General features: G+C 43.7%; 2 protein-coding genes across 2 annotated transcripts; one reads left to right on the forward strand and one right to left on the reverse strand.

The window, feature by feature from the left end:
* The first annotated feature begins 563 nt into the window (after positions 1–563).
* On the forward strand, positions 564–3,539 carry LOC120674122 (protein kinase and PP2C-like domain-containing protein). The gene is made up of 4 exons (XM_039955244.1): positions 564–598; positions 698–802; positions 1,728–1,823; positions 3,276–3,539. The coding sequence occupies exons 1-4, from the start codon at positions 590–592 to the stop codon at positions 3,468–3,470; spliced, it is 405 nt and encodes a 134-aa protein (XP_039811178.1). The 5' UTR covers positions 564–589; the 3' UTR covers positions 3,471–3,539.
* Positions 3,540–3,927: 388 nt separating this feature from the next.
* LOC120675729 (bidirectional sugar transporter SWEET2a-like) lies at positions 3,928–6,959 on the reverse strand. Its single transcript, XM_039956934.1, has 7 exons — positions 6,594–6,959; positions 6,226–6,262; positions 5,801–6,017; positions 5,552–5,710; positions 5,232–5,351; positions 4,999–5,129; positions 3,928–4,378 (listed from the first exon to the last, which is right to left on the reverse strand). The coding sequence occupies exons 1-6, from the start codon at positions 6,676–6,678 to the stop codon at positions 5,016–5,018; spliced, it is 732 nt and encodes a 243-aa protein (XP_039812868.1). The 5' UTR covers positions 6,679–6,959; the 3' UTR covers positions 3,928–4,378; positions 4,999–5,015.
* Between the last annotated feature and the right edge of the window lie 9,427 nt (positions 6,960–16,386).

Below are 16,386 nucleotides of genomic sequence, written 5' to 3' on the forward strand. Positions count from 1 at the left end.
CGCACCTCAAGCCGCGGATCCGGTGGTGGCGCGTCCCAGGCCGCGGGATGCGGCGGCGGCGCGTCCCAGGCCGCGGGTTCTTGGGCGGCGGCGGCGCGCGGGCCCTGCCATGCGCGCGGCGGCGGCGCCGGCACAGCAGCGGGCGGCGCGGCCAGGGCAGAGGAGTCCGCGCCCAGAGCATGGGAGGAACCCGTGCCCAGAGCAGGGAAGCCCGCGCCCAGAGCAGAGGGAAAGGAAGAGAAGGGAGGGAAGGAGGAGAGGGAAGGGAGGGGCGGCGCCGGCGGCCGGCTGGGATATATAGTTACTATACAAGGGCCTCTATACATGGGCTCAATATACTCCAACAAAAATTTTGATCTGAGTTCTGGCATTATGCAGCCCAATTGATGCCCTTGCAGAAGCATTTGTAAGGACGGACATAGCATTTCGAGAAGAACTAATTCTTCACCGAAAGTCAAAAAGGATAATCCGAAAAGACTGGCATCCTGGTTGCACAGCTGTCACAGCCCTAGTAGTGAGAAACAAGCTTTTTGTAGCAAATGCTGGTGACTGCCGAGCCATCCTGAGCCGTGCTGGTAAACCATTTCCCATGACCAAGGTTGGGCTTAATCGTTCTGTATCATATTATTGTCATACAACATTCTTTTGGGGGTTATGGCATCTCTGGCTCAACTTTATTTTCATTTCGTTGTTACAGGATCATGTTGCCAGCTGTCCGAAGGAAAGAGAGCGCGTAATAAAAGCTGGAACTGAAGTAAAATGGCAAATAGATACGTGGCGTGTGGGTACAGCTGCTCTTCAGGTGCTCAAATTGACCCCTTTTAGTAAATATTGACTAGATTATGCATTGAAATGGCCAATGACTGGCAATAAACTGGCAAAATTCTTTTACTTGCATCAGTGAAGTACTCATTTATGAAACAATGTTGCAAATATTTATTAAAAAATAAAAACAAATTTGCAAACTATTACTTTTCTGCTATTGCCTACTAATATGTTCTGTCGGCAATTTACTTGTTCCTTCTTGCTATAAGATGGTACATGACAGATTGTGTTCATCACCTTTCAATTTATTTGGCTATAAAACATCAAATTATCTGTGTGCTTTTGCCAACAAGGAAAACTATCAAATCATTGTGCTGCCTACTGATGCACATGACTAACTGCTATACGGCAATTATGTATGGAACTATAATTCTTGCTCAGTAAAACCATAGCTCACAAAATAAATACCAGACATAGAAAATAATTGACATGCAAGACTATCTGGATCCAGGAAGACTTTCATATAATCACATCACATGCTCAGCAAAGTCATAAAGTTTTATTTACTCACAGGGTTTTTAATGCAGCTATAAGAATCTTTAATGGTGAATATTTTAAAAAGACTTTAATGGTACTTTGGACTTTCAGTTTGAATAAATTTTGCTTTATCTGTCCATACGCACCTCTTTAAATTTCGTCATCTCAGCATTCTGGTAGTTTAGCATTACACTGTACCGCTAGGAATATAGTCCTTAGATTCTCAATAAACAAGAAATGTAATGATGATTAGTTTGGAACCAAGGTCATAAGAAAAAAGGTTCCACCTCTTTCTATATTATTTTTATGGCTTGTGGCAATAAGTTGTATAAATGTTGGGGTGTTGGTGTTTGGGTGCTTAAAACTGATGATCGAGGATTTTATGTGGAAATTCGCGTTCATAAGAATGTAGCTTTAACTAATAGGTCACAAGGTCAATTGGTGATGATGATCTCAAGCCAGCAGTCACAGCACAACCTGAGGTTATTGAAACTGCTTTGTCAGATGATGATGAGTTCCTGGTAGGTTTTCTTTTATTATGTTTCTCTCTGCAGTTTGTCATTGTAAATCACCGAGATACATTGAACTTCATTTATTTCTTTAGTTGGTATCTACCTATTGCCTTGTACTGAACTGGAAAAGGTGCATTTTTCTTATTTCAGAATGGAATGTTTTGCTACCCACTGTTTCTGTTGCCTAAGAATAGAGTAGATAGAGATGAATTGCCTATTTAGATGTCATGCTCCCCTATTAGATAAATGTTTTTCTTTCTTTCTTTTTCTGGTATACACAACGCTGCATGGAGGGTATAGGTCATTTTGCTATAGTAGATGATATCTAATAAGGAAGTGATAGCCTGAATACTTTACATAGTCCAACATGAAGGACATATGGTACTGTGGAACTTGTTTAGTTCTGATGATGCCCAGTCTGCCATTGTTCTACTTATTTGATCAAGTTGAGTACTTGAGTGACTCAACATTGTAGGGCATTATTAGTTGTTAGTTACTCCCTACGTTCCAAAATGTAGGTCGTTTTGACTTTTCTATATTTATAGATTTTGCTATGCACCTAGACATGTCTAGGTGCATAGCAAAATCTATGAATCTAAAAAGTCAAAACGACCTACATTTTGGAACGGAGGGAGTAGCTTACTTTGCCCATATTAATCTTCTTCTAAAGCTATAATACAAAATCCACATCATCCGAACATCCACTTGGCTTTGGATGGACCTCGCTATTGTGAACCAGGAGCTGGCTTTGGTTTTGCAAAAAATCTTGGACCCAAGGTGATTTTGGTTCTCTTCCCAGTGATTTTGGTTAATGCGTCTTAAATTCTAATTTGAAGAAATCTGACGGGGTCCTCATGGAATGACTGGAACTCACCAGTTCTCACCTGAAATAATTTTTCCTCATAAACCAAAACTTTTGAAACCAATTTAAATGACACTGCCAACCAGACTGGGCCTGGTTCTCCTGGCCCACAGACTTGAGACCCCAGATCTAGAGGCTATAAAGTCAAATACAGCCACACACAACCACATGCGTGACCTCTGTTTTGATTGGCATAAAATTGAATACTGGGTAATAATTAATAAAGAACACCTGTCAAATCGCCAGCCAAACATAATGTTTAATCCAAGCATGTGGATTTGCATTCGAAGTTTTTCAGAAATATCAACCACTGCTTACTGTGCTTAACTTACAATATGCATTCAAGGGAGATACACACTTCTCTTAATGTTTAGTTATGAAAGAAGCTCATTGGGTATGATGCTCCTAAAGGGTATGATGGCCCTAATATTCTGTTACTTGTTTACATCGACGAAGCCCTTTTTGAATGTAATAGTTTTCTTGAAATCATTATAACAGAATTCCTACTGCACTTGATGTCAATGATTAAGCAAATATAGAGAGATCTACTGAAATGAAGTATCTAAAGCTTCACAACCACTTCATTCGGTTTCCTGTAGGTGATGGCTAGTGATGGCCTGTGGGATGTGGTAAGCAACGAGGATGTGCTGTCAATAATCAAGGACACAGTAAAAGAGCCTGGAATGTGCTCCAAGAGGCTGGCTACAGAGGCTGCAGAGCGCGGCAGCAGCGACAACATCACTGTCATCGTTGTGTTCCTTCGCCCTGTCTCCACAGCTGAGCGAATATACTGAGTGACCACCAAAACTCTTGCTCATGCTATCAGCTCACTATTTTTTAGTTAAATTTACATCGGTACAGAAGAAAAGAAGCTACACATTCTTGTGTTAGTATGCAGTTTTTTTCCTGTCGAGGCTAAAAAGAACATAGCATGTCAAGATAGCAGCCTCAGTTGCAATTTTTTCCTCAGTCTTCTGCAAGACCTCATTTGTAAACGAGCCAAACGAATGAGCATACAAAAGTCCTTTTATTTTCCTTTCCTGTTGTAAAGCAGAACACAACGAATAATCTCTCTAATAGAAGTATACTAGCTGAGAACATGTGGTTGAAGTGTGCTGTGTGCAGACTCGAGGATAATTTTCTATTTCTCTTGAGAAAACTGTGGAACAGGCAAATCATTATCCTACTATATACTATCGTATTAATAAAGTGCCCAAGGTGTCACGAGAGGCCAGGCCAAACGAGAAGAGATGATGAAACAATTCTCTTTTATTACCAATCTCCTTATTGTTTTTAGTGTACATACAGGAGGCCCCATCCATTGATGGAAGTCCAAGCAACAACAATGCTATACAAAACTTCATTCACTTTATATATACGTATATATATATTTATATATTTAAACAAATTATTCCAACAATTTGAAGCATCTACCGTGGAATATACAGAGAAACTCTGACTTGTGTTGCGTGTACACATAACCAATAAACAGCGTGCTTTTGACAGAAACGAAACGATTTGGACAACTACCGCAATTGGAGTCTTCTGTCCTCAGATAACATCGGCCTTGACTCAAATCAATGTGATAGGCCGCCCATTCAGCACTGACAGGTCAAGTTTATCCTCTGAATTCCAAGCATACAAGCAGAATAAAGCAACGACTGTACACGCCTCAAGAATTTACACAGCTTCGACAATGTACCTGAAATTTGGGAGAAAACAAATAAATTGTTTTAGCGCCAGCTCAGACCCAACAACATCAATAAATTGACCTGGGCCATATTTTGCGTTCAAGAAAACGAAACGTGCGAGCCGTACCCAGACATCAATATCTTGCAAGAAAGGGACACCAATTAAAGCTGCTTCGTCTTAATTGACTGGCAGTTTATATTTAATTAAGCAACATGTATAAACTTGAACTTGCTTCTTATCCATCTTTGGCAAAGTTCGGCATCTAACATTTTTCTATGGAATCGCCTAGTCATAAAAATACACATGGGGTTGCTTGCAGGTTATCTGAGCATTAGATTTATACCAACTTTTGTACTCGAAATAAGCAGCATTACTTAATTGATGAATTGATCTATGATAATATAATTTGTTCTCTTGGTTTAGACTTAGTGACTTAGCATGAGCTAGGGGAACACACCATTTACCTTTACATAAAGAAAAGCAGTTTTGTTTGTGTTAATGGTCGCTTTCAGCAGAGAACAAATCTCTATGATGGATAGCTAGCGACAGAACTAGATTGTTCCATTCACAAATCCAAGCCAGAAAAAAAAAACAAAGAGGACAAGGAAAGATAACAGTCGTTTGTCGAACCTTGTTCTTTGGCATGCTCATGTATTTGTGACTAGCAGTGGCAGTCTGTCGTCCCCTCTTGATCCTTTTCTGAAGTAGGCATACAGCAACAACTGTATGATACCCAATATGGTTCCAATCCCGTTTGGAGTCTGAAATTGAGAAACAAACCAAGATGAGCACAACTAACAGACATTCAGTTAGCACCCTTCCAAGCAAAAGCTACAACCAACAATAGGGAACTTGAACCGTACATATACGAAGAAATCATGTAGCAGCACCCCATATATGAAGAACGATACACTCATCAGGAACATAGAAAATGATAAATAGAAGGGCATGTACTCCACACTCTTTGTCCTGATGACCAGATTCTGTCCAACAAAGAGTGGAATAGAACAGGGAATAAGGATCATTGAAATATCATAAAAGAAACGTGGTCAAAACACAGCTAATAGTATTGAATAGCATAGCACCCACAACCAACTGCAGTTGTACCAGCGAAATATGAAATGCAATTAGGATTAGCAAATCAGGACATGCAGAATAATCATGCCAATCCGTAAGAACTCACAATGATGGACAAGGGAGACGCGAACATGAATATGAGGGATGCGACGCTGAGATATCCAACGAATGTCTGTCGTGTATTGTGATCAAGCAAGGCCAAACTAACATATACAATCAGGCCGAACACCAGAAAGACAGCTGCCAGGAGACCAGAGACCTTCAACTGCAACAAGGGTATCCCCATTCTCAGAAATTCAGTATGTGGAATATGCAGAAAATAACCAAGTAGTCAGTCTAGTGCGCGGTTACCCACCCTCTCCTTGGCGTCAGCAAAGGCGATGAATACGGCGGTGTAGGCGAGCTGGAAGACGGCGCCGATGGAGTTGACGGTGGTGACGAGGATGACGCCGTACGAGACGAAGGGTAGGCCGTACCACATGCAGATGAGGCAGTTGAAAAGCGAGTAGATGTAGGGCATACCCGAGAACTGCTCCGTGGATCCATTCCGAACGATCCGCCTGAATGTCGGCCTGCAAGACACGAGATGAGCATTATAGCTTCTTCAGCATTGGATCGGCTGAGAGTAGAAACATGGGGGCAAAATTGTATTCTTGAGATTAATAATTTGACCAAGGAAAAACAGCTTAATCAAGAGAAGGGGGAACTGGCCGGAAACTATTCCATTTTCTAGAGAGAGAGAGAGAGAGAGAGAGAGAGAGAGAGAGAAGGGGAACTTACAGTGGGGAGATGAAGAGGACGAAGGCGAAGACGTTCCCTGAAACGAATCAACCACAAACAAGAAGATTTTAAGATGAGATGAGATGAGATGGGACGAAGAACGAGGAAGAACTCTGCGAATCAAATTCAGCCATCTTCTTCTTGCTACCCTCCAGCATCCAATCCCGTACCCAAGGAACCCAACAAAAGCTGACCCAATCCAGGACTCTAGTTCCAGAACCCGAAGGGGAAGACGAACAAGAAGCCAAGAAGAATGCCTGGCTCTCTCTCCGGACGGACAACAGGGAGACAAGAAGAAAGAGTAAGGCTGGTAGCATGTGCCCACGCACTACTAGCTAATCTACATCCGGATAAGGATAAACACTGACCTGCGATTCCGGCCCCGTAGCAGCAGAGGTCCCGGTAGGACGGGTCGGCTACGGAGTTCATCAATGCCGGAACACCCCAATCCATGGCGCTCCCAGCCGCCCACCAGTATCTCCAGCCTCCTCCCTTCCTTCGCCCGTTCGACGGAGGAGGGAAGATACGCCAATTCTACTTGCTTTGCAGTACTGCTCTGCTCTGCTCCGCACGGTTCTGAATATAAGGGGCGGCGGCAGAGGCCGGGCCGGTCAGGCCGCAACCCGCAGGAGGCGGCAGCGGCTGCCTGTCGCCAGCCGAGGAAAGAGAGAGGCTTGGTGGGATCTGGAGACGGACCGCGAGGGGTTTTGGATTGTTTTGCTCGGCGTGTGGCGTCTTCGTTTCGTTTCGTCTCGTTTCCTTATCGATCGGGGTCCTCGTCAGGGCACGGCAGGGCAAGCAAGCACATGTGGGATTTCTTCCGTGGATACCGTCGCCGCGGCAGGTCGGGACGGGCGCGGCCTGTCACGTCTCGTGGAGGTGGTGCTTACGGCGACACGAGGGGGAGTCGCAGTCCACGGCGCGAATCCAGGCGTGCACGAGTACGATTCACGGACATGAATGAAGTCGTAGCTAGTGCGTCGTTGCGTAATTTTCGGACAAGCTTCTTGAATTTTACCATTTTCATTCGTAACATTGACTTTTATCTATGCGAGAGTAGTAACAACGGGTCTTGGCCTCTTGGGCACGAATTTATCCCGTTGACATAAATATTCACGGTTCAGCCTAGACCTGTTTTTATTATTTTAAACTAGCAATATGTCCGTGCATTGCAACGGGAGATTTGTCTTATTCTAATGCATATTATGTGTCTCTTGTTTGTTATGGAGTCGTTACCATATTGGATGAGCACAGTTGCTTCTTCAACGCTAACAGTCCGATCTCAAAATAAATTATAATACAAGGGCAATGCCTGCAAAAAAAACAATCAAATTTTCTATCAATTTTCTGTTGTCATCTCTAATCTTAAATCCGGCCTTGTCCAAAATCCTATAGAGTTAAGTTTGATCTTGAGAGAGTTTCTTGTTCCCCAGTCCTACTAACATATAGGGAGAGATTTTTGCAAAAATGGGACTCCAGCAGATCAACTTTACCTTTCTCTTTTTCTATTAATTATTGAGATAAACCAATAATCCACCCCAACTCGGGGTTGTGACCCTCCTAGCTTGGTAGTTGGATCGTGACAAGATTATTGGAACCGGAAAATAACACCTTTAATGATTGTTGACAGTCTAATTTGATCCATTTTGACCGTCAACTCCTACATGAAAACCATGCATGAAAGTGAATATATGGTAGCTTAGAATTATTTATTAACAAATGCCACAAGTGCTGGCTTGAGAATGTATGCAGGTGAATTTGAGTTTAATTTGGAACTAGATGGCATGTCATGATCCAAGGTACAACTTTTCAGCAAATTAGACGGCGACACGTGTCGTTACATGGATCAAAAGGTCCACTAGAGCAAGAAATCCAACGTCTTAGAAGCTCAGGCATGTGGCAAGACCATAGGGACCTACCAGGAAGCTTCATGGCTAAAGGCGGTGGCCAGGGGTGGGATCCACTGGTCGGCCACCTAGTGGGTCCCACCACCAACCTCCAGCTTTGGCTAGCAGCTTCTAGGGAGCTTTCTTAAGTCGGTTTGGGGTGCCTCACCTGCTGCAACTCGGCCGAAAAGACCCTTTTGCTCATCCCTATAAATATGAGAGGGGGGCTACAATAGGACACACACAACACACACCTTACCTCTCATCCTTCACTTGGAGCTTGGGAGTTCTTCCTAGTAGCTTAAGCAGCCTAGGAGGTCAGGAGAAATAGGGAGAGAGTGAGGAGAAGCTGGAAAAAATGTTAGGCCTGTCGGCACTCTTCTCCGCTTGTACCTCAATGGATGCTTATCGATCTGTAAGTTATTGGTCTGTAAGTATTCATGACTATTTCAATTTCATAATTTACATTTCAAGTTTAGTTAGTAGTTTCATGCTGTTTTACTGGATTGAATGTCTACTAGTATTATAATAGTTATCTCTAGTCTAAGACTACTGATAGAGATGGATATTCTTGGCTGAGACTAGAGTTAGTAAATGATAGTGTAAGCGTGGTGCCTAGGCTAGACTTTACCATTTGATTGTTGTGCCTCCCATGATTTGTAGAGGTAGTCTGCAGGTGGTGACAGTCCTGTTTAGTGCCATTGTAATCCTCCACGTTCAGTTGCATGATAGTAGCCTATGTCGAAACTTTTGGTTTGACCAGGCGAAGTCGGCGCCCGATGTAAACAACTGGTTCTTAGTCTGATCTTACCTTGACTCTTAATAGTCCTCTCTACCCCTTGATCCTACCGGTGTTGTGTCCTTGGATGAGCCTGAACCTTACTCACGTTCCCTTAGATTCGACAACCCTTAGAATACTCTGAGATGAAAACTACAACGGTATCCATACGCTTGTGGATTCTTTTCGTGAGGTTCTGTTACTCAAGACTGCTTTCTAGCGCCATTGCTATTAAACAAGTAGTGACGCTAGGAAGTGCAAACAAACATTCTGATGCTGTTGCTAGGGAACGACAGCTACTTTACCTTCGGACTTAGCTCGTCCTCGTATCTTTTTCATTTTTCTTGGTTTCTACTTTTACTCCCTCTATCCATGGAGCAGCTGTCCCTTCATGAACACTCTGCACCCAACAAAGAGTTCTATGAGCCACCATCACCGTCTGATCCTATCCGTACATAACTCGGCTCAGACTTTATAGCTTTAGTTCAGGAAAATTACTTTTCTAGGAAGGATTCCGAGAATCCCTACCATTATCTGCGCGAATTTGAGCAAGTGTGCTCATATCTGAAAATTTAGGGCATGGCACACGAGACTCTTAAATAGAAGTTGTTTCCATTCTCTCTTTCGAAAGATGCAAAACAATGTTACTCTCACGTCGCAGGAAGCATACATGGAAACTGGACTGAACTACGGGATAAATTTCGTTCCACGTTCTTTCTGCTTCCTCGTATTTGTTCTTTGCGGGTGGAGGTCTTGACCTTCCACCAGAACAAGAAGGAATCAATCGATGTAGCATGGGTCAGATTTGCCTTATTGGTTCATTCAGGTCATGACTTGTCTTTGCCCGAGTATATGTTGCTTCAACATTCAACATTTCTATACGGGGCTTGACAAGAAGTCTGTACACCACCTCAATATCACTTCTGGAGGATCGTTTGCACATTTAACCCCAATCGAGGGAAGGGAAATCCTCGACAAAATCTTGGATAGAACCTCCTTTGGTTGCGTGCACGAATCACCCTCAGCAGAACTCGAGGTGAGTCATGAGAAAGTTCCAGAAATCGAGTCCGAACAATTAGAAAACCAATCCGTAGATTCGACTCCGGAACCCTCTCCTGAACTTAAACCCAAAAAACCAGAGGATGAGGACCCTCAACCTCTGGAGTTTCTCCAAAATTTTGAGAAAGATCTTTTTGAAGATTATGGAAACACCTCGAATTATTCCTATCAGAGACGACCAAAAGTACTTGTCACTCCCTTGGATCCCTCCGAGAAGGAATACCTCCGTGAAACCATAAAGAGTCTGACGATCATGATGGGCGACGAATGGCTTAAAGAAGGAGGGTTGTCCTCCAAACCTATTCAGATCAATTCCCCCTCTTCATCCTTCCGTTGCTGCATCAAGAATCAGGATGTGGATGTTCTCTATAACCCCACTATCGGAGCAAACCTCATTTCGGATGAATTTGCGTTAGCCTTTTTGGGCGACGAAGTTCTAGTTCCGACAGATAGGAAGATCAAGAGATCCGCAGGATCTCTTGTGAGCAGTTATGGGATGATCAGAAACGTGTCCTCACGACATGATGATGTCAGGGTCATTCTGGATTTCCATGTTTTTGAGGACCTCAACTTTGATTTCCTCATAGGATATCCTATTAAGGCACTCCTTAAGGATATCCCAAACTCTAGAACCCTTAACATCAAGATCGAGAAGTAATCTCATTTCGTCCCAGTTACTCATTCATTGAGTCGTGCGACAGGAGAACTTCCCGCTATCGAGCCACTAGAGGAAGTTTTGACAGTCCCAGTTGTAGCGAAAATGGCCTCTCGTGCCATATTTCAATATAATGTTTTGGCGATTGATGACACACACAACACTTGGACTAATATGATTGTTAAAGATGACCATTCTCAGGCTTTTAGGTTCAAGTGATGACAAGGTTTGGGATACATGAGTAGGGATGCATCATGTAAAGATAAAGGAAAGCCAAGTTATGGATTAAAGATTAGTAACCCAAATTCCCCTCCCCTACATATGAGGTAATGAGCAAGGTAAAAGGATGATCTCAAATTCATTTGATATCCTTCATGCATCATTGTAGCTCAATGCCTCTCTAGGAATGCATGATCTTATCTTTACAATTAGTATTTATATTTGGTATCTTTTATGCCTTCCTAGAAATATTATATGGTAGGTTGTTTTGGTACTAACTTCTTATCTAGTGCAACCTACATGGGCAAAAACCGTTGCTTCACCATGACACATATTTTCGAAAGAAAATACCAAAGTCTACAATTGGTATCAATCCTATCCTTGGTATTCATTTGGTGTCATGTTTTTCAAGTTATAGAGTTTGATCCCCATTATGTGAATTACAAGTGCATACATTTGATTAAGTGATTCAAACACTAATGCACACATTTAGGGGGAGCTAACTCTATAGCTTGTGTTTTTGTGACTAACATGCTTTACAAGTGCTATTTGTTGTAGTCACACTCCTTTTTGTCCATATGGTAATACACCCAATCCCTCGATATCAAGATAATACACATTGCAATTAACCTTACATTTGGTATCAATGGATCAAGAAAGATTGGACAAGGGAAGAAGACCAAGCCATAACTCCCAAAAGATTAAAGAGATAAATGATATAGGGAGGCATGGCTAGTCACCTAGAGCTATCTCCATGAATTCAATTTCTTTTGAACACTACCCCTACAAGTCACAATTGGTATTACAATGGATGTCAAGATAGGTGGTGCCACAAGTTCTGAAAAAGGGGGAGCTTGTTCAAACAATGGGAGATATGCTTAATCTAGTTGGTGTTTGATGACAAAGGGGGAGAAATGTACCCTAAAAGCAAGCAAGTGATGCCATTAGCAAGGGGGAGGAATGGAAAATGCAATGCAAAAGGATGCATGGTGATAGGGGGAGGTACTTAGTCATTGTGGGGGAGAAGTGCAATTTGATGATCCCATGGACTAAGGTACAAATTCTTTCATTGCTCATATGGTTCAAACCACACACAAGCCATTGTTCCACAATTCTTTCTACATTTGGTATCAAGGGCTTTTAAAATGAGCATTGAAATGTCATCCAAGCAAGCTAAGTAGTTTCTAACTTCTCGAATTAGTATCAATTTTATATCCTTGCAATTCATCATGCTTGCTTTGGTTGTGTTGTCATCAATCACCAAAAAGGGGGAGATTGTAGCGAAAATGGCCTCTCGTGCCATATTTCAATATAATGTTTTGGCGATTGATGACACACACAACACTTGGACTAATATGATTGTTAAAGATGACCATTCTCAGGCTTTTAGGTTCAAGTGATGACAAAGAGAAGATAGGCGTAGCTAGGCCCAAAGGGCCGCCCCTACGGGGGTTCCGCTACCCGGTTAGCGGACGGGGGTCGAGGGGGAGCCGCCCCTCGCGGGTCTCAGGGCAGCGCCCTGAAAGCTCTTCGATTCAGGAGCACCGGAAGAACCGACGCCAGGGCATCGGAGCATCCGGTGGTAGTCGGAAGAACCGACGCCATAATACCTTGGTGCAGAAGGGAATCGAAGCCAAGTCAGCCTATAGGCACCGGTTGAACCGACGGTCCAAAATAGGGCATCGGTGCATTGGGCGTCCTATGTACCAGAGACGATGTCAAGTGCCCAGGAGAAGTTTCTTCAGCACCGGTTCAACCGACGGTGCATCGGTGCATACCACCGGTGTAATGACGTCAGCGTCCAGGAGAAGATTCTTTCAGCACCGGTTGAACCGGTGAGGCATCGGTGCATTGCATCGGTTCAACCGGTGGTCTCTGCGTCAGCTGTCAGGACTTCAACGGCTACTTCATGTTGTGAGTGACCGGATGAACCGACGCTACCCTGCCAAGAGGCATCGGTTCTTCCGGTGGTAGCAGATTTTCAGCTGACCGTTGGAGCAACGGCTACAAGACTTGGTGGCCTATATATACGCCTCACCCCGTCCATTTGAAGTGTGCTGGAGTTGCTGAACATCCCAAACACACCCAAGAACATCTCCAACCACCATAGAGCTTCATTGTACATCATATAGGCTTAAGCACACTTGTGAGAGTGCTTAGTGCTTGTTTAGGGATTAGTTCTTGCGAGAGCTCCCTTGAGAGAAGTCTTGCTGCGGCAAGCAACTTGTGATCCATCGTGTGACCCTCCGTCTTGGTGTGGAGTGGCAACGACACTTTGTGCGGGGGAAGAGGAGGCCCCCTCCTTGGTGGAGAAGCTCCGTAGTGGATTTCGGCCGGGTGACCGAGAGAGACGGTGGCGGTGCACGAGACTCGGTGTCTTGTGGGCACTTGCCTTTGCTTGCCGGCATCGCCACTGGTGGCGTAGTGCAAGACGGTGATCGGAAGAGCCTCGGTGTCCCGTGGACGTAGGCGTTTATGCCGAACCACGTTACATGACCGTGTCTACTCGGGAGTTTGCATCCCTCTTGCACTTACCTCTTTACTTACCGCATTACGTTTCCGCACTTACTCTTCCTTGCATACCTTTACTTTCCTAGTTAGTTTGATTAGGATTAGCTAGGTTGCAAGTCTTTTTAGGGGTAAGTAGAGAGTAACATAGATAAACCTTAGTCATAACTAGTATGCGTAGGACGTGTTAGGTTTATCTTATGCAAGTAGTTTGAGCCCTAGGTTAAAAAGCGATTAGCGACCCTATTCACCCCCTCCCCCTCTAGGGTCGGACACCCCGGTGATCCTTACACCAGTGTTCGACTCACCAGAATCGGCCATCGAAAGAGATGATGAAGATTTTGATGAGAAAGAGGACAGCGACGATGAAACTTTTGAACTCCCCGAGATCGAGAAGCCAACACGACCTCCAGTCGAGCTCAAGCTTTTACCTTCTGGGTTCAGATATGTCATCCAAAATAGTGATGTAGAGTCTCCCATAATCATTAGTGACAAACTTTCGGAGAAGGTGACAGCTAAGCTCATCGCAATTCTAGAGAAGCATCGACCTGTTTTCGGCTACGCTCTTCAAGATCTCAGGGGCATCATCCCTACTCTTTGCACACACTGAATTCCTCTTGATCTAGACATGACACCTTCTAGGGAACCCCAACGAAGGTTAAACAACGCCATGAGGGAGGTGGTGAAGAAAGATGTTCTCAAGCTCCTGCACGATGGGATCATTTATCCTGTCCCGCACAGTGAGTGGGTGAGCCCCGTCCAGGGCGTGCCCAAGAAAGGAGGCATGAAAGTAGTGGAAAACAGCAAGAACGAGCTGATTCCACAACGTACCGTCACGGGATGGAGAATGCACATTGATTACAGAAAACTCAACAAGGCCACAAAGAAGGACCACTTCCCACTGCCTTTCATCGATGACATGTTAGAACGGCTAGCAAAGCACTCCTACTACTCTGTTTCCTTGATGGTTATTCTGGTTACCATCAAATTCTCATCCATCTCGATGATCAAAGCAAGACTATGTTCACACACCCCTATGGAACCTACGCTTATCGACGGATGTCATTCAGGTTGTGTAATGCACCCGCGTCATTCCAACGGTGCATGACGTCCATTTTTTTAGACATGATCGAAGAAATCATGGAAGTCTTCATGGACGACTTCTCAGTCTACGGGAAGACCTTCGATCAATGTCTAGCTAATCTAGATAGAGTCTTGCAAAGATGCCAAGAAAAGGATCTGGTACTCAATTGGGAGAAGTGCCTTTTTATGGTCCGAGAAGGCATCGTCTTAGGACACTTAGTGTCCGAAAGAGGAATAGAGGTGGATAAGGAGAAGATCGAAGTCATTGAGCGACCTTCGCCTCCCACCAACGTGAAAAGGAATCCGAAACTTCCTAGGACACGTAGGGTTCTATCGGCGATTCGTTGCCAATTTCTCCCAAATCGTGAGACCCCTGACGAACCTACTTGCCCGGCTGCCAACCCAACCCCCCCCCCCCCCTTGCATCGCCGTCATGTCAACCCGACCTACTTGGCAGGCCGACTACCCGTGGCAACCCTCTATAGCTCCATCCCTCGCAAAGCAATCCCAAACCCACCTCGACAACCTCCAATCTCTAACTCAAGGTTTAACGACCAACGGTGGTGGCGGAATTACGGCGGTGTCGGTGATGTGCCTTTGGCGACACCACATATTGCACCTACGCGCGTGATGAATAGAAAACGTGTGATAAAAGCTGTTTCAAGACTATAGACAGATCGGACAAAACAAGAGATCTAATAAGCAAGAGATTTGGATGTATTGCCTCTAAATCCCAAGGAACAATTAACCGATGCTACATGAATCTTTGGTTGGATACATCTGCAGTTCGATATAGCTCATCTCTAATGTTTGAACAAAAATTAAAACCCGTTGCAGAAATGAAAATAACAATTTCGTTGCAAACCATAGACATGGCGTGATCCACAAATAAAATTAAAACAAGGGAGATGGTGTGGTAGTTATTCAACGTTGATGGTGTATGTTTGAGGAGCCTGTTGTCTTGGTCTGAATGTTGGTTAGTCATGTTGAAGGCTTCTGTTCGTCTCTCAAGGGAGTAGTTGTAGCTTTAGCTTGATGTGTGTATGAAATCTGATGTAGCTGGACTGGAGCCAGCGCGATCCAAGTTCTGTATGCAGCTGGTGGGTCGTCAGCAGGATTTACAGTACACGGTAATTAATAAATTCTTAAGAAATGTTTTGGCCTCCCTCCATTCTGAAAGGACACCCAGCCGGAACAAGCTGAATGCTCCACTGCCCGCGGTTTAATTGGAGTCCCAACTACCAAATACTCCCTCTGTTCCAAATTATAGGTCGTTTTGGCAAATCTAGAATATAATTTTTATCATGTATCTAGACCTAGTATGAATCTAGATGCATAGCAAAAATTATAAATCTAGATTTGCCAAAACGACCTACAATTTGCAACGGAGGGAGTACTACAGATCAAATATCTGGGACCATCCGTGGGTTGTGGAATGTGGACTGTGCGGATCCCTGGACCTCCTATAATAATCAACAACCAATGCGCGCGTTAATTAAGCCGTTAACAAATTCCTAACGTATCATCGTGCTACGTAGTACTTCTCTAGAATAGGACTGTCTGGTATTTTGCTCCGCAAAGCGTTATCCCAAACAAACTTTGTTGATGCCACTTCATCTTTGGGAGTTTTTGCGCGAATTTTTCAGGCTATTCACCCACTCTTGAGAAATCAGATCGGGTATATTGCATCCAGTTGTTCTTTTTAATTATAGTTATACAAATTCTTCATCAACACTACTAATTATTTGTATGACTTGACGGAACAAAGCTGTTTCAATTATTTGGATTTCTTTATATGACTCCGTCACTTGCGACCGTATAAAAAATGTACGTACATAAGATTTAGTAATAAGTGATTCGCTAGCTGAAAATGATTGATTCTCTAAGATTACCTTTATGGAAAACAGGTCCAGCTTGAGAAGTGAATTAGGTGAAGCTATTTTTTCAGCTCCGAGCTTCTTAATTCGTTTCAG

This window comes from Panicum virgatum, chromosome 5N, assembly GCF_016808335.1.
Source record: "Panicum virgatum strain AP13 chromosome 5N, P.virgatum_v5, whole genome shotgun sequence".
Taxonomy (NCBI): Eukaryota; Viridiplantae; Streptophyta; class Magnoliopsida; order Poales; family Poaceae; genus Panicum; species Panicum virgatum.